Source organism: Nerophis ophidion, linkage group LG08 (assembly GCF_033978795.1).
Source record: "Nerophis ophidion isolate RoL-2023_Sa linkage group LG08, RoL_Noph_v1.0, whole genome shotgun sequence".
NCBI classification, from domain to species: Eukaryota; Metazoa; Chordata; class Actinopteri; order Syngnathiformes; family Syngnathidae; genus Nerophis; species Nerophis ophidion.
Window position 1 is genome coordinate 77,242,833 of NC_084618.1, and position 20,814 is coordinate 77,263,646.

A 20,814-nucleotide genomic window follows, 5' to 3' on the forward strand; every position below is an offset into this window, starting at 1 on the left:
CCAGCTAATCGTGGCTTTTCCATCGGTATTGGGGATGTGACACCTGGTCAGGGCCTGCTAAAGGCCAAGCAGGACCTCCTGGATGACGGCTATCACAAGTGTGATGAATACATCGAAGCACTGAAGACGGGCAAACTTCAGCAACAGCCGGGCTGTACAGCTGAGGAGACCTTGGAGGTAAATAAACATATTTGCATGCAACATTATTCATCATTCAGCTGTATGGAAGGTATTCTATAGCAAGTAGCAATGCATAGCAAATTGTCGCTTCTTTTCAAGGACTTCACAATAGGGCTGGGCGATATATATCGATATACGGGATATATCGCGGGTTTGTCTCTGTGCGATATAGAAAATGACTATCGTAATATTCGAGTAGACGTTCTCACGCAGTTGTTTTTAGCTGCGGGCATTACACTACAGGCTCTCCTCGCTCTTTCCTGTGTCTCCTTCTCACAGACAAGCAGGCGCACATTCTTACATACGTCACATACTGTCACGTCATACGTCACATACGTATACGCCCTCGCCCAGCAGAGAGGTAGCGGCGTGGCTAACGTTAGCTGTGATGCTAGCGGATTGTTGAGAGAGAAAGAAGGTGCGGATCTCGTAACAAATGAAGGAAGAATTCATTCCCAAGAAAAACAGCACGGGGTCCGTCGTCTGGCGGTGGTTCGGCTTCAAGCAGGAATATGTCGAATAGACAAGTTTAATTTGTCATGTGTGGGGCACAAGCATTGCTACCAAAAGTAACATTACTGCTAATATGTAGCATCATTTGAAAAGTCACCTGCTAATAACTTTAATAAATACAGTTTTGGTCAATTCAGGTATGGGAATTTTCCGCGGATCCGCGGAATTTTGCCGATTTTGGCGCCGCCAGGGTCATTTATATAATATAATGCCAATGTGTGAAGGCACCAGTTTGGCTACCTCTACTGTCAGCTGACGACATCAACCAATGACATTGCCCGTTATAGGCGTCTGCACCAATGACATTGCCCGTTATAGGCGTCTGCACCAATGACATTGCCCGTTATAGGCGTCTGCACCAATGACATTGCCCGTTATAGGCGCCAATGACATTGCCCGTTATAGGCGCCAATGACATTGCCCGTTATAGGCGTCTGCACCAATGACATTGCCCGTTATAGGCGTCTGCACCAATGACATTGCCCGTTATAGGCGCCAATGACATTGCCCGTTATAGGTGCCAATGACATTGCCCGTTATAGGCGTCTGCACCAATGACATTGCCCGTTATAGGCGTCTGCACCAATGACATTGCCCGTTATAGGCGCCAATGACATTGCCTGATATAGGCGCCAATGACATTGCCCGTTATAGGCGTCTGCACCAATGACATTGCCCGTTATAGGCGTCTGCACCAATGACCTTGCCCGTTATAGGCGTCTGCACCAATGACATTGCCCGTTATAGGCGTCTGCACCAATGACATTGCCCGTTATAGGCGCCAATGACATTGCCCGTTATAGGCGCCAATGACATTGCCCGTTATAGGCGTCTGCACCAATGACATTGCCCGTTATAGGCGTCTGCACCAATGACATTGCCCGTTATAGGCGTCTGCACCAATGACATTGCCCGTTATAGGCGCCAATGACATTGCCCGTTATAGGCGTCTGCACCAATGACATTGCCCGTTATAGGCGTCTGCACCAATGACATTGCCCGTTATAGGCGTCTGCACCAATGACATTGCCCGTTATAGGCGTCTGCACCAATGACATTGCCCGTTATAGGCGTCTGCACCAATGACATTGCCCGTTATAGGCATCTGCACCAATGACATTGCCCGTTATAGGCGCCAATGACATTGCTCGTTACAGGCGTCTGCACCAATGACATTGCCCGTTATAGGTGCCAATGACATTGCCCGTTATAGGCGTCTGCACCAATGACATTGCCCGTTATAGGCGCCAATGACATTGCCCGTTATAGGCGTCTGCACCAATGACATTGCCCGTTATAGGCGTCTGCACCAATGACATTGCCCGTTATAGGCGTCTGCACCAATGACATTGCCCGTTATAGGCGTCTGCACCAATGACATTGCCCGTTATAGGCGTCTGCACCAATGACCTTGCCCGTTATAGGCGTCTGCACCAATGACATTGCCCGTTATAGGCGTCTGCACCAATGACATTGCCCGTTATAGGCGCCAATGACATTGCCCGTTATAGGCGCCAATGACATTGCCCGTTATAGGCGTCTGCACCAATGACATTGCCCGTTATAGGCGTCTGCACCAATGACCTTGCCCGTTATAGGCGTCTGCACCAATGACGTTGCCCGTTATAGGCGTCTGCACCAATGACATTGCCCGTTATAGGCGTCTGCACCAATGACATTGCCCGTTATAGGCGTCTGCACCAATGACATTGCCCGTTATAGGCGTCTGCACCAATGACATTGCCCGTTATAGGCGTCTGCACCAATGACATTGCCCGTTATAGGCGTCTGCACCAATGACATTGCCCGTTATAGGCGTCTGCACCAATGACATTGCCCGTTATAGGCGTCTGCACCAATGACATTGCCCGTTATAGGCGTCTGCACCAATGACATTGCCCGTTATAGGCGTCTGCACCAATTACATTGCCCGTTATAGGCGTCTGCACCAATGACATTGCCCGTTATAGGCGCCAATGACATTGCCCGTTATAGGCGTCTGCACCAATGACATTGCCCGTTATAGGCGTCTGCACCAATGACCTTGCCCGTTATAGGCGTCTGCACCAATGACATTGCCCGTTATAGGCGTCTGCACCAATGACATTGCCCTTTATAGGCGTCTGCACCAATGACATTGCCCTTTATAGGCGTCTGCACCAATGACATTGCCCGTTATAGGCGTCTGCACCAATGACATTGCCCGTTATAGGCGTCTGCACCAATGACATTGCCCGTTATAGGCGTCTGCACCAATGACATTGCCCGTTATAGGCGTCTGCACCAATGACATTGCCCGTTATAGGCGTCTGCACCAATTACATTGCCCGTTATAGGCGCCAATGACATTGCCCGTTATAGGCGCCAATGACATTGCCCGTTATAGGCGTCTGCACCAATGACATTGCCCGTTATAGGCGTCTGCACCAATGACCTTGCCCGTTATAGGCGTCTGCACCAATGACCTTGCCCGTTATAGGCGTCTGCACCAATGACATTGCCCGTTATAGGCGTCTGCACCAATGACATTGCCCGTTATAGGCGTCTGCACCAATGACATTGCCCGTTATAGGCGTCTGCACCAATGACATTGCCCGTTATAGGCGTCTGCACCAATGACATTGCCCGTTATAGGCGTCTGCACCAATGACATTGCCCGTTATAGGCGTCTGCACCAATGACATTGCCCGTTATAGGCGTCTGCACCAATGACATTGCCCGTTATAGGCGTCTGCACCAATGACATTGCCCGATATAGGCGTCTGCACCAATGACATTGCCCGTTATAGGCGTCTGCACCAATGACATTGCCCGTTATAGGCGTCTGCACCAATGACATTGCCCGTTATAGGCGCCAATGACATTGCCCGTTATAGGCGCCAATGACATTGCCCGTTATAGGCGCCAATGACATTGCCCGTTATAGGCGTCTGCACCAATGACATTGCCCGTTATAGGCGTTTGCACGCGTCATTTGCCGACAATATCTAGTCCCTGATCCTCAATTATTGTGAGCGTTTCTGAACTCGTATTCTGTTTATATTGGTTGTGTTTATCGGCGACTAATCTGAAAAGAAAACACCGTAGCTCTCAATTAACACGTTTCTTTATTGACAAAACATTTGCAGACATGGTTAAGCTTATTCAAGATAGGAATGCTTCATTAGCGAAAGATATGGATAAGGGCGTGAGAAACAAGTGGAACTGGGCATGGCTCGATATATCTGTCAAACTGAAGGTGAAGATTAACAATAATATCGTAGAAGTAGACAAACTGATCAGCGATTTCATTGCAAAGTGCGATGAATCGGGACGTGCTCAGTGCTTATATTGCAAGGACATTGTTGTGAACTATGGATCTCGGGGAAAGGTGGCACTCTTTGACCACGCGAAATCGGCAAGGCATCTAAGTAAAGTGAGTTTACGGAGAAGTAATTTTTCACTGGGATCTGCCTTCAAGCTGAAGTCAAACATAGTCACAAATGCAGCCTCAAATCAACTATCAAAGCCCCCCACCTCCGACACGGCTCCTCTCATCACAATCGACGACAGACAAGTCCATTCAGAGGTACAATACACGATCTTAAGAATTTCAAAATTTTAATATTTTGAATTCTGGTTAATCCACTTGTAGGCCTATTTTTGTCTATAATCCAAAAGTGTGCAAGAATTTGATATATGTGTAAACTTGTATACATAAATTTCATTACGATACATTTTTCTAAAAATATTTGCTAATAAATGTGAAATTTTGGTCAGGAGAATATTGTTAGATTTTGACTCAAAGTAGCAGGAGATGCATCCTAAGCTAACATAGAATTAAAAATTTTTACTTGGGTCGCATACCCCCAGACTCCCCTAACAGGCGAGTGCACAACGTGCGGCCTTCCGCAAAGCGAGTTTTAGGATTGAAACATTTTCAGCTGATGTTGTAAATCTTCATTCCCATCCCTGTCGATTGACTTAGTTGTGATTTCCCTCTCTGCATGAAAAGTTTAAAAGTAGCATATATTAGTGCAGTATGAAGAAGAATGTTTTAATGTAGACACATAGAATCATCATACTGCTGTGATTATATGTATGCAGTGTTAATTCAAGGCTAAGGAGAAATACTGAGAAATATATCGTATATCGCGATATGGCCTAAAAATATCACGGTATTAAAAAAAGGCACTATCGCCCAGCCCTACTTCACAACATTAAAGACGTTTACTTGTCAGGTGCCTGCGGTTTTGGCACTGCTCACCACCTGCAAATCTTGATGCGGGTTTAGATCAGGGGATGTTGTGAGTTTGTGAAGCCCTTTCTGATTAAGGTTTATGTAATTAAACTTTGATAATTGAACCCGAGCAAATGTTCTTTTGTTTCTGGAGTACTACCAGAATGATTGCCTGAGTTACCGTGAATGAAAAATTTGCTTTTTGGGGCTCAGAGGGGTTTTAGCATTGAGAAGCCGGTTAGTGATGCTGGGACATTATCATCTTTAGGGTTAGGTACCCAATTTGTTTTTTGTTTTTTTTTATATAGTTACAGACAAAATTTTGTAGTTACGAATTTATGTAACATCAAAGGGTACCATATTTTCATAATTGTGTTTCTTGTTAAAGTTAAAGTACCAATGATCGTCACACACACACTAGGTGTAGCGAAATTATTCTCTGCATTTGACCCGTCACCCTTGATCACCACCTGGGAGGTGAGGTGAGGAGAGCAGTGAGCAGAAGCAGTGGCCGCACTCGGGAATAATTTTTGGTGATTTTAACCCCCAATTCCAACCTCTTTGCTGAGTGCAATGCAGGGAAGTAATGGGTCCCATTTTTATAGTCTTTGGTATGACTCGGCCGGGGTTTGAACTCATGACCTACCAATCTCAGGGCGGACACTCTAACCACTGGCCATTGTGACTCGGCACCGGCTCAAGCGCTTTGTGGGAAAACAGGTGTATTCATAGTGGAGTGCCTCGGTTCGGGGTGTTCAAACTTTTTCCACTTAGGGCCGCAGACTGAAAAATACAAGTGGGCCATTTTTCATATTTTTAATTTTCATATGATTGATTGATTGAGAAGTTTATTGACATCATAAAGAATTTAATCCATGTAATGCTTAAAAATGGCAAATGGATGGCACAAAAAGCCAAAAGGCTTGTTTCCATTGTGGTCCATTAAATATTCATCACATTTTGTACATTCAATTATAAAAGATATATAACCTGTAACATGTATATACAAACTTACATTAAAAAATGGATACATTTTGTACATATACACAGTATACATGTCAGGTGATTTGATAAACAATATATACAAAAAATGGGGTGGGGTATGTACACTATGTACATGACACTATGTACATGTCTATGCACATGGTGACTCCAAGAGTGTGCAAAACAGAATGAGAAAATATATATACACTATAACCACATATAAACTTGTGTGATGCTTCGAAGTGTTGCTGGTGATCAATTTTGGTTCAGATCAGGTAGAGGTTGAGCTGAGCCATGATTTTATAGCGGTTTTAAAATTTAGTAGGGAAGTTCGAATTTTAAGGTCTGCTGGTGGTGCATTCAAAACCTTTATATAAAAAAACAAAAACCATCCTGCATGTCAGCTTTGTGTTGCTAGCCTTAATACTTCAACTCTTTTTCAATACGTTACATCTGTTGTCTTTTTTTTTTTTTTTACCAATTTTCCATTCCAACAAAACAAACATGTCTGATATAAAGTGCTCAAAAGTAACGTTCAATTTAAAAGAAAAAAAATGCGCTAACTCAATGCTAATTTACTTCAGACCTACAGTACAGGCCAAAAGTTTGAGACTCTTTACCTTGTAGATTGTCACTGAAGGCATCAAAACTATGACACCTGTGAAGTGAACACCATTTCAAGTGACTACCTCTTGAAGCTCATCGAGAGAATGCCAAGAGTGTGCAAAGCAGTATTTAGACCAAAGGGTGGCTATTTTGAAGAAACTAGAATGTAAAATGTGTTTTCAGTTATTTCACGTTTTTTTGTTAAGTACATAACTCCACATGTGTTCATTCATAGTTTCAATGCCTTCAGTGACAATCTACAGTGTAAATAAAGAAAACACATTGAATGAGAAGGTGTGTCCAAACTTTTGGCCTGTACTGTACATGCCAATTTAGCAATAGCTATTTTACATGGAAATTTCAACACTAGCAAATTTTGTGACTTAGATTAGATTAGATTAGATTAGATAGTACTTTATTTATTCCGTCAGGAGAGTTCCTTCAGGAAAATTCAAATTTTCAGCACAATCCCATTCAAAATCAGACAAACATTACAGGGAGACAGAACAGGATCGCTGACGGGTCTGCCGGCTTCCAGCGCCCCTTACAAAAAAGGTGAGATACATGTAAACAAGGGTGGGGGGAATAGAAGATTGAAATAAAATAAAAAAATGGGTCTTAGCCTGTGCCCTGTAGAGGGGGTGCAGATTGAGGCCAAGGGAAAAAAACAACAACTCATAGCCATAGAACACATCCCTCTTACATGCTTGTCAATCCGTTGTGGAATATTGTATGTTTTTCTATGTGGGGAATTAGCACGCTGCCATGTTGTGTTGATTGCAGCAGTGTCTAAATGAGATGCCGCGCCCGCGGGACGGACTGTTAAGGGTGGTTGGGAAATGTCTAAAAAAAAATGTGTGGGCAGGGGGCCTTGCGTCAGAGTTATGTATAGAGTATGGACAATCCGGTTTTAAGTGATCTCCTTAACGATTGGTTAAAAAGCACTCGCGTGACTACAGGGCGCCATGTTACGTAACTGTTTTGAAGCCACTGCACTTCCCGGATTATATATTTGTTTTAATTGAAGAGTGTTTGACGAGTAAACATGTTTTGTTGTACGGCATGAGGATGCGCCACTTGCAAAAAATGCAGGACTTAATGGCATACTTTCCCCGCAACCCAGAAAAGAGGAAAAATAGGAGAAGTGAAGGTTCACCGGGAAAGCTTTAGAGCTAATAAAAACAGTTTCTTGTGCGAGGTTAGCTATCATACATACACATGGGAAACGTGGCATATCGCACTCTGTTATAGTGAATTAATACCCTTTCCCTGACAAAACATTGCTTTAAAATTGCACATTTTGTGCATGTTTCACCAATAATACAAACTAAACTAATTCATATTACAGTGAAAAGAAGCATTAGTTCAATATTCAATGATGATAATGAAATTTAGGAATCCAGCAAAACCTATGAAAAATATTTACAAAAGTAAAAGCATAGACATATATAGCACAGTGATTACACACAGTTTATTGGAGGTAGACACCACAGTTGGCATACTTTACACGAAAGTCATAATTTCTTATAATTGTTCGTCCAAAACTAATGAGGATTTTGGTGGCAGCATGAAAGAAAGCCGCTGGTCACGGACGCAAAATTGCCCTAAATTGTTATTTTATACGCTACTTTCACAAAATAAAAGCATGTTTTATTGTACAAACCCCGTCTCCATATGAGTTGGGAAATTGTGTTAGATGTAAATATAAACAGAATACAATGATTTGCAAATCATTTTCAACCCATATTCAGTTGAATATGCTACAAAGACAACATATTTGATGTTCAAACTGATAAATATTTTTTTTTTTGCAAATAATCATAAACTTTAGAATTTGATGCCAGCAACACGTGACAAACAAGTTGGAAAAGGTGGCAATAAATACTGATAAAGTTGAGGAATGCTCATCAAACACTTATTTTGGAACATCCCACACGGGGAACAGGTGGGTGCCATGATTGGCTATAAAAGCAGCTTCCACGAAATGCTAAGTCATTCACAAACAAGGATGGGGCGAGAGTCACCAATGTGTAAGCAAATTGTCGAACAGTTTTAAAACAACATTTCTCAGCGAGCTATTGCAAGGAATTTAGGGATTTTACCATCTACGGTCCGTAAAAATCTTCAAAAGGTTCAGAGAATCTGGAGAAATCGCACGTAAGCGATGATATTACGGACCTTTGACCCCTCAGGCGGTACTGCATCAGAAACCGACATCAGTGTGTAATGGATATCACCATATGGGCTCAGGAACACTTCGTAAAACCACTGTCAGTAACTACAGTTGGTCGCTACATCTGTAAGTGCTAGTTAAAACTCTATTATGCAAAGCGAAAGCCATTTATCAACAACACCCAGGAAAGTCGCCAGCTTCGCTGGGCCCGAGCTCATCTAAGATGGACTGATGCAAAGTGGAAAAGTGTTCTGTGGTCTGATGAGTCCACATTACAAATAATATTTGGAAACTGGACGTGGTGTCCTCCGGAACAAAGAGGAAAATAACCATCCAGATTGTTATAGGTGCAAAGTTCAAAAGCCAGCATCTGTGATGGTATGGGGGTGTATTAGTGCCCAAGGCATGGGTAACTTACACATATGTGAAGGCACCATTAATGCTGAATGGTCCATACAGGGTTTGGAACAACATATGTTGTCATCCAAGCAACGTTATCATGGACACCCCTGCTTATTTCAGCAAAACAATGCCGAGCCACGTGTTACGACAGCGTGGTTCGTAGTAAAAGAGTGCGGGTCCTTTGCTGGCCCGCCTGCAATCCAGACATGTCTCCCATCGAAAACGTGTGGCGCATTATGAAGCGTAAAATACGACAACAAGACCCCGGACTGTTGAACAACTTAAGCTCTACATAAAACAAGAATGGGAAATAATTCCACTTTCAAAGCTTCAACAATTAGTTTCCTCAGTTCCCAAAAGTTTATTAGTGTTGTTAAAAGAAAAGGTGATGTAACACAGTGGTGAACATGCCCTTTCCCAACTACTTTGGCACGTGTTGCAGCCATGAAATTCTAAGTTAATTATTATTTGCAAAAAAAAAAGTTTATGAGTTTGAACATCAAATATCTTGTCTTTGTAGTGCATTCAACTGAATATGGGTTCAAAAGGATTTGCAAGTCATTGTATTCCGTTTGTATTTACATCTAACACAATTTCCCAACTCTTATGGAAACGGGGTTTGTACGTTTGTAAGGTGGAGTTGTGTTTTTTTTCATCAGGAAAACTAACATCAGAACAACTCAATTTCAGCTTCCACACACGTCTTTGGTACCACACATGGCGCCTCTCGTTTAGTTGTCCATACTCTCTTTATACTCGACTCTGGCTCACACAGGGCGCCATTGAAGCAAGAACTGCAGTATTTTTCAGTCGCTGTTTACCAATAGTAAATCGTCATCTTAATGAACTGGGGAGAATGTCTTTGAATGTCAACGTTGTTGTTTTTTTATCAAGAGAATTGTCCCTGACATTCATGATTATTCAATAAAGCAGTGTTTTGTAATGTGGGCCACTTTAGGATGGAAGCACTGCATGACATAAACTATCTGGGAGGTTATCTAATGGGTGATTGTGTACTTTCTGACGTTCAGTAATCACACAGAAGCAGATATCCTTTTAATGTCAAGTTTATTCTGTTTATTTCGAGTAATTCCTTAATTAATCGCTGCTGACATGCATCCATTTTTAGTCCTGTTGAGGAAAACAAATGGGTGTGTAGTGGAGAAGAAAGCAATAAAGCATGACTATTATTATTTAACGTTTGCTTTTTCCTTGTTTTTTGTGGGGCTTCTTTTTTTTAGGCCCTCATCCTCAGAGAGCTGTCGGTCATCCGAGACCGAGCCGGCAGCGCCTGCCTGAGGGAGCTGGACAAGAGCAACAGTCCCCTGATCATGGCTTTGTGCGGCTCTAAAGGCAAGTCCGTCTGGTATACATCAAGTAGTATACATTGCATGTGCGAGTTTTTGTCATTTTTTATTGTCCCCAATGGTACCCACGTTTTCTACAAGATGCGAAATGACAGGAAAACATAGCCGCCACGTAACCGCACAGCCATCGCCATCCTGCAATCCCCACCCGCGTACTGTTGCGGCTCCATGCTGCAGAATAGCTCAGACTTTTACAAGATCTCGTGCATAATCACATGATCAAGAAAACACTGAAGTAAACACCTCGTAACGTCTCAGGCTTTGCCGTACAACAACACCCACCGGCGGACGTGTCTCTGACGCCATTGACTTACGAGTGGAAAGGACGACAGTTTTGCCTTGCAGACCGACAACTCTACTTTTTTGGAGCAAGCAACAGCATATCAGTAACATCATGCCCGACAAGCTTTGTATACACATTAGGGATGTAACGGGAAATGGTTTAATGATAAACTGCGGTAAAATTCCAGATGGTTAGCAATATGTTTTAAATTTGTGATTATTGAAAAACTGTTATTTATTCATGCATTTTAGGCAATACTGTTAATTTCCTGCAGCGCCGGCGAATGCTCACTAGCAAACATGGCGGAAAGGAAGTCCACGCCCTTACTCCGCAGATGTTCCCTCTGAGTAAAGGGAGCCGATCGCTATTTCTCTTGGTTCGCTTCCGTCGTGTTCCGTTTCGACATGCGTTTAGGAGCGCACTGCTGTTATTAGATGGTGTGGAGACAGGCACATTTGACCCACACTAAAAGCTTTTCCTCAATACAGCGTCCTTCGCTCAGCTGCTCTGACTGAGAGTTAAAGGCCCACTGGAATGAGATTTTCTTATTCAAATGGGGATAGCAGGTCCATTCTATGTGTCATACTTGATCATTTCGCGATATTGCCATATTTTTGCTGAAAGGATTTAGTAGAGAACATCGACGATAAAGTTCGCAACTTTAGTCGCTAATAAAAAAGCCTTGCCTTTACCGGAATTAGCAGACGATGTGCGCGTGACGTCACGGGTTGTAGGGCTCCTCACGTCCTCACATTGTTTATAATCATAGCCTCCAGCTGCAAGAGCTATTCGGACCGAGAAAGCGACGATTTCCCCATTAATTTGAGCGAGGATGAAAGATTTGTGGATGAGGAAAGTTAGAGTGAGGCACTTAAAAAAAGAAAAAAAAAAGCTCCGGGCAGTGGGAGCGTTTCAGATGTAATTAGACAGATTTACTAGCATAATTCTGGAAAATCCGTTATCTGCTTATTGTGTTAATAGTACTTTAGTGAGGTTATACTGTCATACCTCAAAGTCGGATGGCTGCGGTGAATGCCAGTGTCTCTGAGAGAAGCCGAGGAGCCAAGATCACAGCTGCCTTTTTGACAGCTACAGGAAGAGGTCCCATAATCCACTGAAGTCTCCGGTAAAAGCCGACTTAATATCACAATTTTCCCATCCAAAAACTTGCTGGTTGACGTAGAGAAACATGTTCGCTTGACCGCTCTGTGTTTAAGCTTCACAACAAACAAAGAAACACCGGCTGTGTTTCGGTGCTAAAGGCAGTTGCAATCCACAGCTTTCCACCAACAGCATTCTTCTTTGACGTCTCCATTATTAATTGAACAAATTGCAAAAGATTCAGCAACACAGATGTCCAAATTACTGTGTAATTATGCGATGAAAAGAGACAACTTTTAGCCATAAGTGGTGCTGGGCTAATATGTCCGCTACAACCCGAGACGTCACAAACACGCGTCATCATTCCGCGACGTTTTCAACAAGAAACTCCGCAGGAAATTTAAAATTGTAATTTAGTAAACTAAACCGGTCGTATTGGCATGTGTTGCAATGTTAATATTTCATCATTGATATATAAACTATCAGACTGCGTGGTCGGTAGTAGTGGGTTTCAGTAGGCCTTCAATGACGTGAAGAAACAAGCAGCGGGCATGTGGAGGGAACGTTGCTACAACTACTTTATTAAGTCTTGCCGTTTGTTTACTGGGATGGTCTTGGTCCCTAATCTGCTAACTTTGTCAGTGTTCCAATAACATCAATACTAGCTAAGATGTTTAGTCATCTCATTGAATTGAACGCAGGCTGTGAAGTGTCAACATAAAATATATAATTCACAACATGCCGAGATGTCAATGAGGCGCAAAGATTGTGTATTAAAGGTGTGGGGTGTCACTCCTATTTTTTGGGACAAACTGTTACACTGAACCACATGATGTTGGAAAACAAAGCTTGTTTATTAGACTTTATCTTCATTAACCAACTGCTTTGTGTTTTATATTGATATGATAATGTAAACACAATTTTTCTTAACATTTTCTGTGTTTTGTTTTTTTCATTTCACACAGTTATTACTTTAAAAACCATTCATGTGACATTTTGTTTATAACTGATGGTCTATAGTTAATTCCTAGGGAAAGGGGGTGGGTGGTTGTAAGAAACAGTGTAACTCGGCCTGTTGCCATCAAGTCTCCACTTCATTGCTGCCACCACAACCTGGGGGGGGCAATAGACTACACGCTCTGATTACATTGAACACATATATATAAAAAAATAACCAAATAAAATCTTATGATAAATATAATAAAAATATTTAGCATTTTTAAAATAACATCAGGTACAACAACACAAATATAGTATAACAACATACAGCAAAGGGTGCAAAAAAGACTTAGTCGCATGACGAGGCCTACAATTTTTGCTAAATGGCGACAGACGATATATATCTTGATATTTTTTCCGTAAAGTAAAAACAAAACACAAAATAGTTCTAGTCCTAAAATGCACATGTTCATTCTTGACTGCACTTAAATGTAGAATATATGTAGAATATATTTATATTATTCATACATATTATATATATAATAAATGTTGTATAATATTTATTATTATTATTTTCTATTATGAGCGAACTGTGGTGCTGAATTTCCCCTAGGGATCAATAAAGTAATTTCTATTCTATTCTAGTTACCTGAGATACTAAGTATGTAATGATTATGACTTAGTAAGTCAATATTTTGACTTATTAATTTACTAAGTCAAAATAATGACTCACTAAGTCAAATTAATGACTTGCTTTAAGTAAGCATTTGCATTAAGCGTTTGGAAAAAAGATTTAAAAGTGGGGCTACATGCTGACAAAGGCTCAACTCATCATGCTTAATTTATTACAGCATTTGGAAAGCCTGTAGTTGATTTTTATTATGTAAATGTTATATTTTTATCAAAATGTGATAGCAGGGACCCTGCCATTCAAAACTAGGCTGCAACATTACTAATGATTAATGAAACAATAGCTGAATAAAATAGTGCCATAGGAGAGACTATTCATCCGTGAACACCATGGAGTTCATATAGGCTTTATGATGCAGTTACATAAGTACTGTATATAATTTATCAGAGACAGCTTCAGGAAACTTTTCACCTACTACTTTGAAAATAAACCCACTGCCGGTTCTTGGTAAATGTTTCCATGGAGCTACAGTGGTATTAAAAGAATGTTGCAGCTTTCAGAAAAGACCATATTTATGCAGGGCACATACTTGCCAACCTTGAAACCTCTGATTTTGGGGAGTGGGGGGCTTGGTTGGGGGCAATGCGTGGTTAAGAGTCAAGTATTTCATATATTTTTTTTTTTATTATATATATATATATATATATATATATATATATATATATATATATATACACATACGGTATGTGTATATCTATATATACACATACCGTATTTCCTTGAATAGCCGCCGGGGTGCTAATTAATTTAAAACCCCTTCTCACTCCTGCGCTTATTCAAAGCATGCGGTAAAAGTAAGCAGGCGCTAATAATTTTAAAACATCTTTTCACCCCTGCGCTTACCAATGGCATGTAGTAAAAAATTGAGTGTGATTAAAAAAATAATAATAATAAAAAATGATTCTGCGCCCGGTGGTTGGGGACCACTACTCTACAGTATGTAATCGCGCCCACTTTTACAACATGCTGTCTGCGTGCCGGCCGGACACATGCATTTTGCTGCCTCTTGTACTAGATTGCAACGCATACATGGTCAACAGCCATACCTTTTACACTGATGGTTGTGATATAAACAACTTTAAAACTCTTAATAATATGCGCCACACTCTGTGAATCCACACCAAACACATTTCTGGAGAGCATTGGCTCTGTGGCACATTATAAACGCAGCATAGGGATTACCCATAATGCCGTGCATCCGTGACTCTTGGCTGTATTATACACGCGCCCCCCAACCCCGCCCACCTCAACCAACGCACGGTGTTCTCCAAAAATGTGTTTGGTGTGGGTTCACAGAGTGTGGCGCATATTATTAAGAGTGTTAAAGTTGTTTATATCACAACCATTAGTGTGATCTGTTTGGCTGTGGAACAAGACCCCTGGTTTACACACAGTAATAGCATAAAAAACTCCTCCGCCATTTTGAAAATGACGGCAGGGGAAGCGTCACTCGTGACGTCACGAATTTGACCCGGCGGTAAAAGTAAGCATGAACTTATTAATTTGGGGAGCCGGTTTTACCCGGCAATAATTAAAGGCAGGCGCATATTACATACCCGGCGGCTATTCAAGGAAATACGGTATACATACACATAACACTCATCTACTCATTGTTGAGTTACGGGTTGAATTGTCCATCCTTGTTTTATTCTCTGTCCCTATTTTTCTAATCATATGCATGTACAATAGATGGCAGTATTGTCTTGTTTAAGAGTGTCACAACATTGCTGTTTATGTCAGACGAACTGCTTTACGTTAGACGAAAACTCGACTCCTGTTGTTGTGTGTTGATACCGCGCTGGGAGGATGTTAATGAAACTGCCTTACAATAAACCCACATAAGAAACCAAGAACTTTCCCTCGATCATTCTGCAATTATAACGTCATTGGGCAGGCACGCTGTTTATATTGTGGGAAACCGGACGTGAAAACAGGCTGTCCTCACTCAGGTCCGCATGGAGCTGGAGGGGGCGTGGCCTCCAGCTCCGCCTGAATTTCGGGAGAAAATTTGTCCCGGGAGTTTTTCGGGAGAGGCGCTGAATTTCTAGAGTCTTCCAGAAAATCCGGGAGGGTTGGCAAGTACGGCAGGGCACCCCATCACACACAAAGTCATTCAATGCTTGGTTAGGCCATGCTGTTATGCAAAAGAAATGTGGAGCTACATTTTTGCTTTGGAAAGTTCAAAACAAAATGAATGTTTGAAATTGGATATTTTAATATTATTTGCGTTGTTTGTTTATGTTGGTCTTGTTGCAAAACACAGTAGAAGTATTTCATGTATCAAAAGGATGACTGTGTCCATTATTCAGTTTTTGTCATTACTTTTCTTCTGATGTCTCTCTCTTGTACATGCAGGATCTTTTATAAATATATCACAGATGATTGCATGTGTCGGACAGCAAGCCATAAGTGGCTCCCGAGTGCCTGATGGTTTTGAAAATCGCTCCCTGCCTCACTTTGAAAAGCATTCAAAAGTAAGAGTTCCTCCTAGCCCATTTTTATGATAATATTTCTTGCTTTTGTAAACAAAACAGTGCATCAATCAAAATCTTCCTGGTGTTGTATCTTTATTCCTGCCTGGTGACTCTTGTTTAAATTTCTGCAGTTGCCTGCGGCCAAAGGCTTTGTAGCTGACAGCTTCTACTCGGGCCTGACGCCCACAGAGTTTTTCTTCCACACTATGGCTGGCCGCGAGGGACTGGTGGACACTGCTGTGAAAACTGCAGAGACCGGATACATGCAGGTAGTTTAGTGTTCCACAACTTTTAGGAATCTCGAGCAACTTTTATTTCAAGGTTGCTAAACTAAAGATGATTAATTTGAGTAATAGGACAGAAAGTAACAGGAGTGAGTTTTTAGCATTGAATTAGCAACTACATGAGATATTGCCGGGCTTCACGGTGGGAAAGGGGTTAGTCCATCTGCCTCACAATACGAAAGTTCTGAGTAGTCAGGGTTCAATCACGGGCTGGGGATCTTTCTGTGTAGAGTTTGCATGTCCTCCCCTGTGAATGCGTGGGTTCCCTCCGCGTACCCTGGCTTCCTCCCACTTCCAAAGACATGCACCTGGGGATAGGTTGATTGGCAACACTAAATTGGCCCTAGTGTGTGAATGTGAGTGTGAATGTTGTCTGTCTATCTGTGTTGGCCCTGTGATGAGGTGGCGACTTGTCCAGGGTGTACACCGCCTTGTAGCTGAGATAGGCACCAGCGCCCCCCACAACCCCAATGGGAATAAGCGGTAGAAAATGGATGGATGGATGAGATATTGCCACATGGCTTTCATGCCAACACAATGTTCCATACATTCCACAGATTCAACAAAAAAATGTTATATTTAAAAAAATAGAATAAAATCAGAACAATAATCTAGGTAACATAACTGTGCTGAGATTGTCTCTCTTCACTCCAGTCTTAGTTATAATACCAAATAAAAATTTTTTTCCAGACCTAAGTTGTACTTAAAATCCTTTCCTCTTTTTCAAAAAGTGTACCTAACAACCTGGTGCGCCAAATAGAACTATTATTATTGGTTGTGTTTACCAATCTCAAAGTATCGTATTTTCCGGGTTATAGAGCACACCGGGATATGAACTGCACCCACTAAATATTAGAAAACAAAAATCTTTTTCCATATATTAGCCGCACCACACTATAAGCTACAGATATATACGTTGCGAAACTAGATATACAAAATGAATGCCGTTATAAGTTAGTACAAACTCCGTTTCCATATGAGTTGGGAAATTGTGTTAGATGTAAATATAAACGGAATACAATGATTTGCAAATCCTTTTCAACCCATATTCAATTGAATGTACTACAAAGACAATATATTGGATGTTGAAACTCATAAACGTGATTTTTTTTTTTTGCAAATAATTAACTTAGAATTTAATGGCTGCACCACTTGGCAAAGTAGTTGGGAAAGGGCATGTTCACCACTGTGTTACATCACCTTTTCGTTTAACAACACTCAATAAACATTTGGGAACTGAGGAAAGTGGAATTCTTTCCCATTCTTGCCACGCTGTTGTAAAACGTGCTGAATGTGGCTTGGCATTGTCTTGCTGAAATAATCAGGAGCATCCATGAAAAAGACGGCGCTTAAATGGCAGCATGTGTTGTTCCAAAACCTGTATGTACCTTTCAGCATTAATGGTGCCTTCACATATGTTTAAGTTACCCATGCCTTGGGCAGTAATGCACCCCCATACCATCACAGATGCTGGCTTTTGAACTTTGCATCAATAACAGTCTGGATGGTTCGCTTCCCCTTTGGTCCGGATGACACGATGTGGAATAGTTCCAAATACAATTTGAAATGTGCACTCGTCAGACCACAGAACACTTTTCCACTTTGCATCAGTCCATCTTAGATCAGTGGTTCTCAAATGGGGGTATACGTACCCCTGGGGGTACTTGAAGGTATGCCAAGGGGTATGTGAGATTTTTTTTAAATAATCTAAAAATAGCAACAATTCAAAAAAAAAAAAAATATATATATATATATATTGAATAATACTTCAACAAAATATGAATCTAAGTTTATAAACTGTGAAAAAAAAATACAACAATGCAATATTCAGTGTTGACAGTTAGATTTTTTGTGGACATGTTCCATAAATATTGATACAATCCCCAAAGAGGACACTTTAAGTTGATGATTACTTCTATGTGTAGAAATCTTTATTTATAATTGAATCACTTATTTATTTTTCAACAAGTTTTTAGTTATTTTTATATCTCTTTTCCAAATAGTTCAAGAAAGACCACTACAAATGAGCAATATTTTTAACTGTTATACAATTTAATAAATCAGAAACTGATGACATAGTGCTGTATTTTACTTTTTTATCTCTTTTGTTTTAACCAAAAATGCTTTGCTCTGATTAGGGGGTACTTGAATTAAAAAATGTTCACAGGGGGTACATCACTGAAAAAAGGTTAGGAACCACTGTCTTAGATGATCTCGGGCCCAGAGAAGCCGGCAGCACTTCTGGGTGTTGTTGGTGAATGGCTTTCGCTTTGCATAGTAGCGCTTTAACTTGGTACTTACAGGTGTAGCGACAAACCTTATTTAGTGACAGTGGTTTTCTGAAGTGTTCCTGAGCCCATGTGGTGATATCCTTTAGCGATTGATGTGGGTTTTTGTTACACTGCCGTCTGAGGGATGGAAGGTCACGGTCATTCAATGTTGGTTTCCGGCCATGCCGCTTACGTGGAGTGATTTCTCCAGATTCTCTGAACCTTTTGATGATATTATGGACCGTAGATGTTGAAATCCCTAAATTTCTTGCAATTGCACTTTGAGAAACGTTGTTTTTAAACTGTTTGACTATTTGCTCATGCAGTTGTGGACAAAGGGGTGTACCTCGCCCCATTTTTTCTTGTTAAAGACTGAGCATTTTTTGGGAAGCTGTTTTTATACCCAATCATGGCACCCACCTGTTCCCAATTATCCTGCACACCTCTGAGATGTTCCAAATAAGTGTTTGATAAGCATTCCTCAACTTTATCAGTATTTATTGCCACCTTTCCCAACTTCTTTGTCACGTGTTGCTGGCATCAAATTCTAAAGTTAATGATTATTTGTAAAAAAAAAAAAAAAAAAGTTTACCAGTTTGAACATCAAATATGTTGTCTTTGTAGCATATTCAACTGAATATGGGTTGAAAATGATTTGCAAATCATTGTATTCCGTTTATATTTACATCTAACACAATTTCCCAACTCATATGGAAACAGGGTTTGTAATACTAACACAAACGCTTGTAAATGTTTTACCAAATTAGCTAATGCTAACAACACAAGAGTCATTACATTACGATAGCAAGTAGAAATATGCAAGAAAACATTCCTACAGACATCATGCATGGGACAGTTTAGTATCAACAGTTTTGATTACACTGTCAAACTTTCATTGTGTTTGGAGTGATGAAGGAAGAATTCATACGAGTAGCAACCAAATGGACGATTAGAAGACGGAACGGCCCGCTACTTCCGGTTGTTGAAAGCACTAAATGGAAGGACATGCAGCACCTGCAGTGAGTGAATTCCTTAAAAAAGATGGCAACGCAGCACAAACAATAAAACACTCTCTTTGTGGTTCAGCTTGTTTTTTAAATTTTTAATTTTAATAATTTTTATCATGGCCATCATCAAAGACGAATTAGCTGCCCCTTCTTTTAAGCTGCAGGTAGTGTTGGAATTTGAAAGAAGTAGCGGCTTGTAGTCTGGAATTTACAGTAATGTTACTTGGTACATGGTGTAATAAGTGTGACCAGTAGATAAGTGTTGATTGCATGTAAGAAATTACGCTAGCAAGCAATCTCAAAACTTGGATGTTTTATTGAGAATGCTCAAAAGTCTGCCAAAATGTTTTATTATCTTTTTCCATTTGCGCATTACGGCTACCGTAGTCAAATATACTGTGCTTCTACATACTGGTACTGTTATGGAAGGACCCCAAAATGGCACCTATTAGGAGACATAATATCTGCCGTTTTTTGTTTTTTTTGCAAAATTATGCTCAACCAACTTTTCTTACTCTTTGGTACCTGCTGGTTCAAGTCAGTCAAACAAATGTGGTTTAAATAAGAACATATTTTGGAATTTCAGGCAAATTGATGCAATTTAAATATGTTGTGTTACTATACACGTTGTTAAAAAAGTTGTTTGTTGTAAGTTAATCTACATTTCAATGTTGTTTTATGTACCGTATTTTTCAAGGTATAAGTCGCACCTACCGAAAATGCATAACATAAAGAAAAAAAACATATAAGTCGCATTTTGGGGGGAAATTTATTTGGTAAAACCCAACACCAAGAATAGACATTTGAAAGGCAATTTAAAATTAAATAAAGAATAGTGAACAACAGGTTGAATAAGTGTACGTTATATGAGGCATAAATAACCAACTGAGAAGGTGCCTGCTATGTTAACGTAACATATTATGGTAAGAGTCATTCAAATAACTATAACATATAGAACATGCTATACCTTTACCAAACAATCTGTCACTCCTAATTGCTAAATACCATGAAATCTTATACGTCTAGTCTCTTACGTGAATGAGCTAAATAATATTATTTGATATTTTACGGTAATGTGTTAAAAATTTCACACGAGTCATTCCTGAGTATAAGTCGCACCCCTGGCCAAACTATGAAAAAAACTGCGACTTACAGTCCGAAAAATACGGTAAATATGATATAAATATGATGCAGTTTTATGCAGCGGTGTACTTATTAAAATTTATGGATAAATGATACTATTTATAGTTATGGCACCAAATGTTAAATATTTTCTTGGGGTTGGGGGCGCAACAGAAAAAATTAGATAAACACTGTGTTT

General features: G+C 40.6%; 1 protein-coding gene across 2 annotated transcripts in view; it reads left to right on the forward strand.

The window, feature by feature from the left end:
* polr3a (polymerase (RNA) III (DNA directed) polypeptide A) overlaps positions 1-20,814 on the forward strand; it is a 66,800-nt gene that overhangs the window by 15,216 nt on the left and 30,770 nt on the right. For both annotated transcript variants that reach the window (XM_061909770.1, XM_061909771.1), the window contains exons 16-19: positions 5-177; positions 10,319-10,430; positions 15,814-15,932; positions 16,064-16,201. In XM_061909770.1, coding sequence (XP_061765754.1) covers positions 5-177; positions 10,319-10,430; positions 15,814-15,932; positions 16,064-16,201 — 542 coding nt within the window. The remainder of the gene's footprint in view (positions 1-4; positions 178-10,318; positions 10,431-15,813; positions 15,933-16,063; positions 16,202-20,814) is intronic.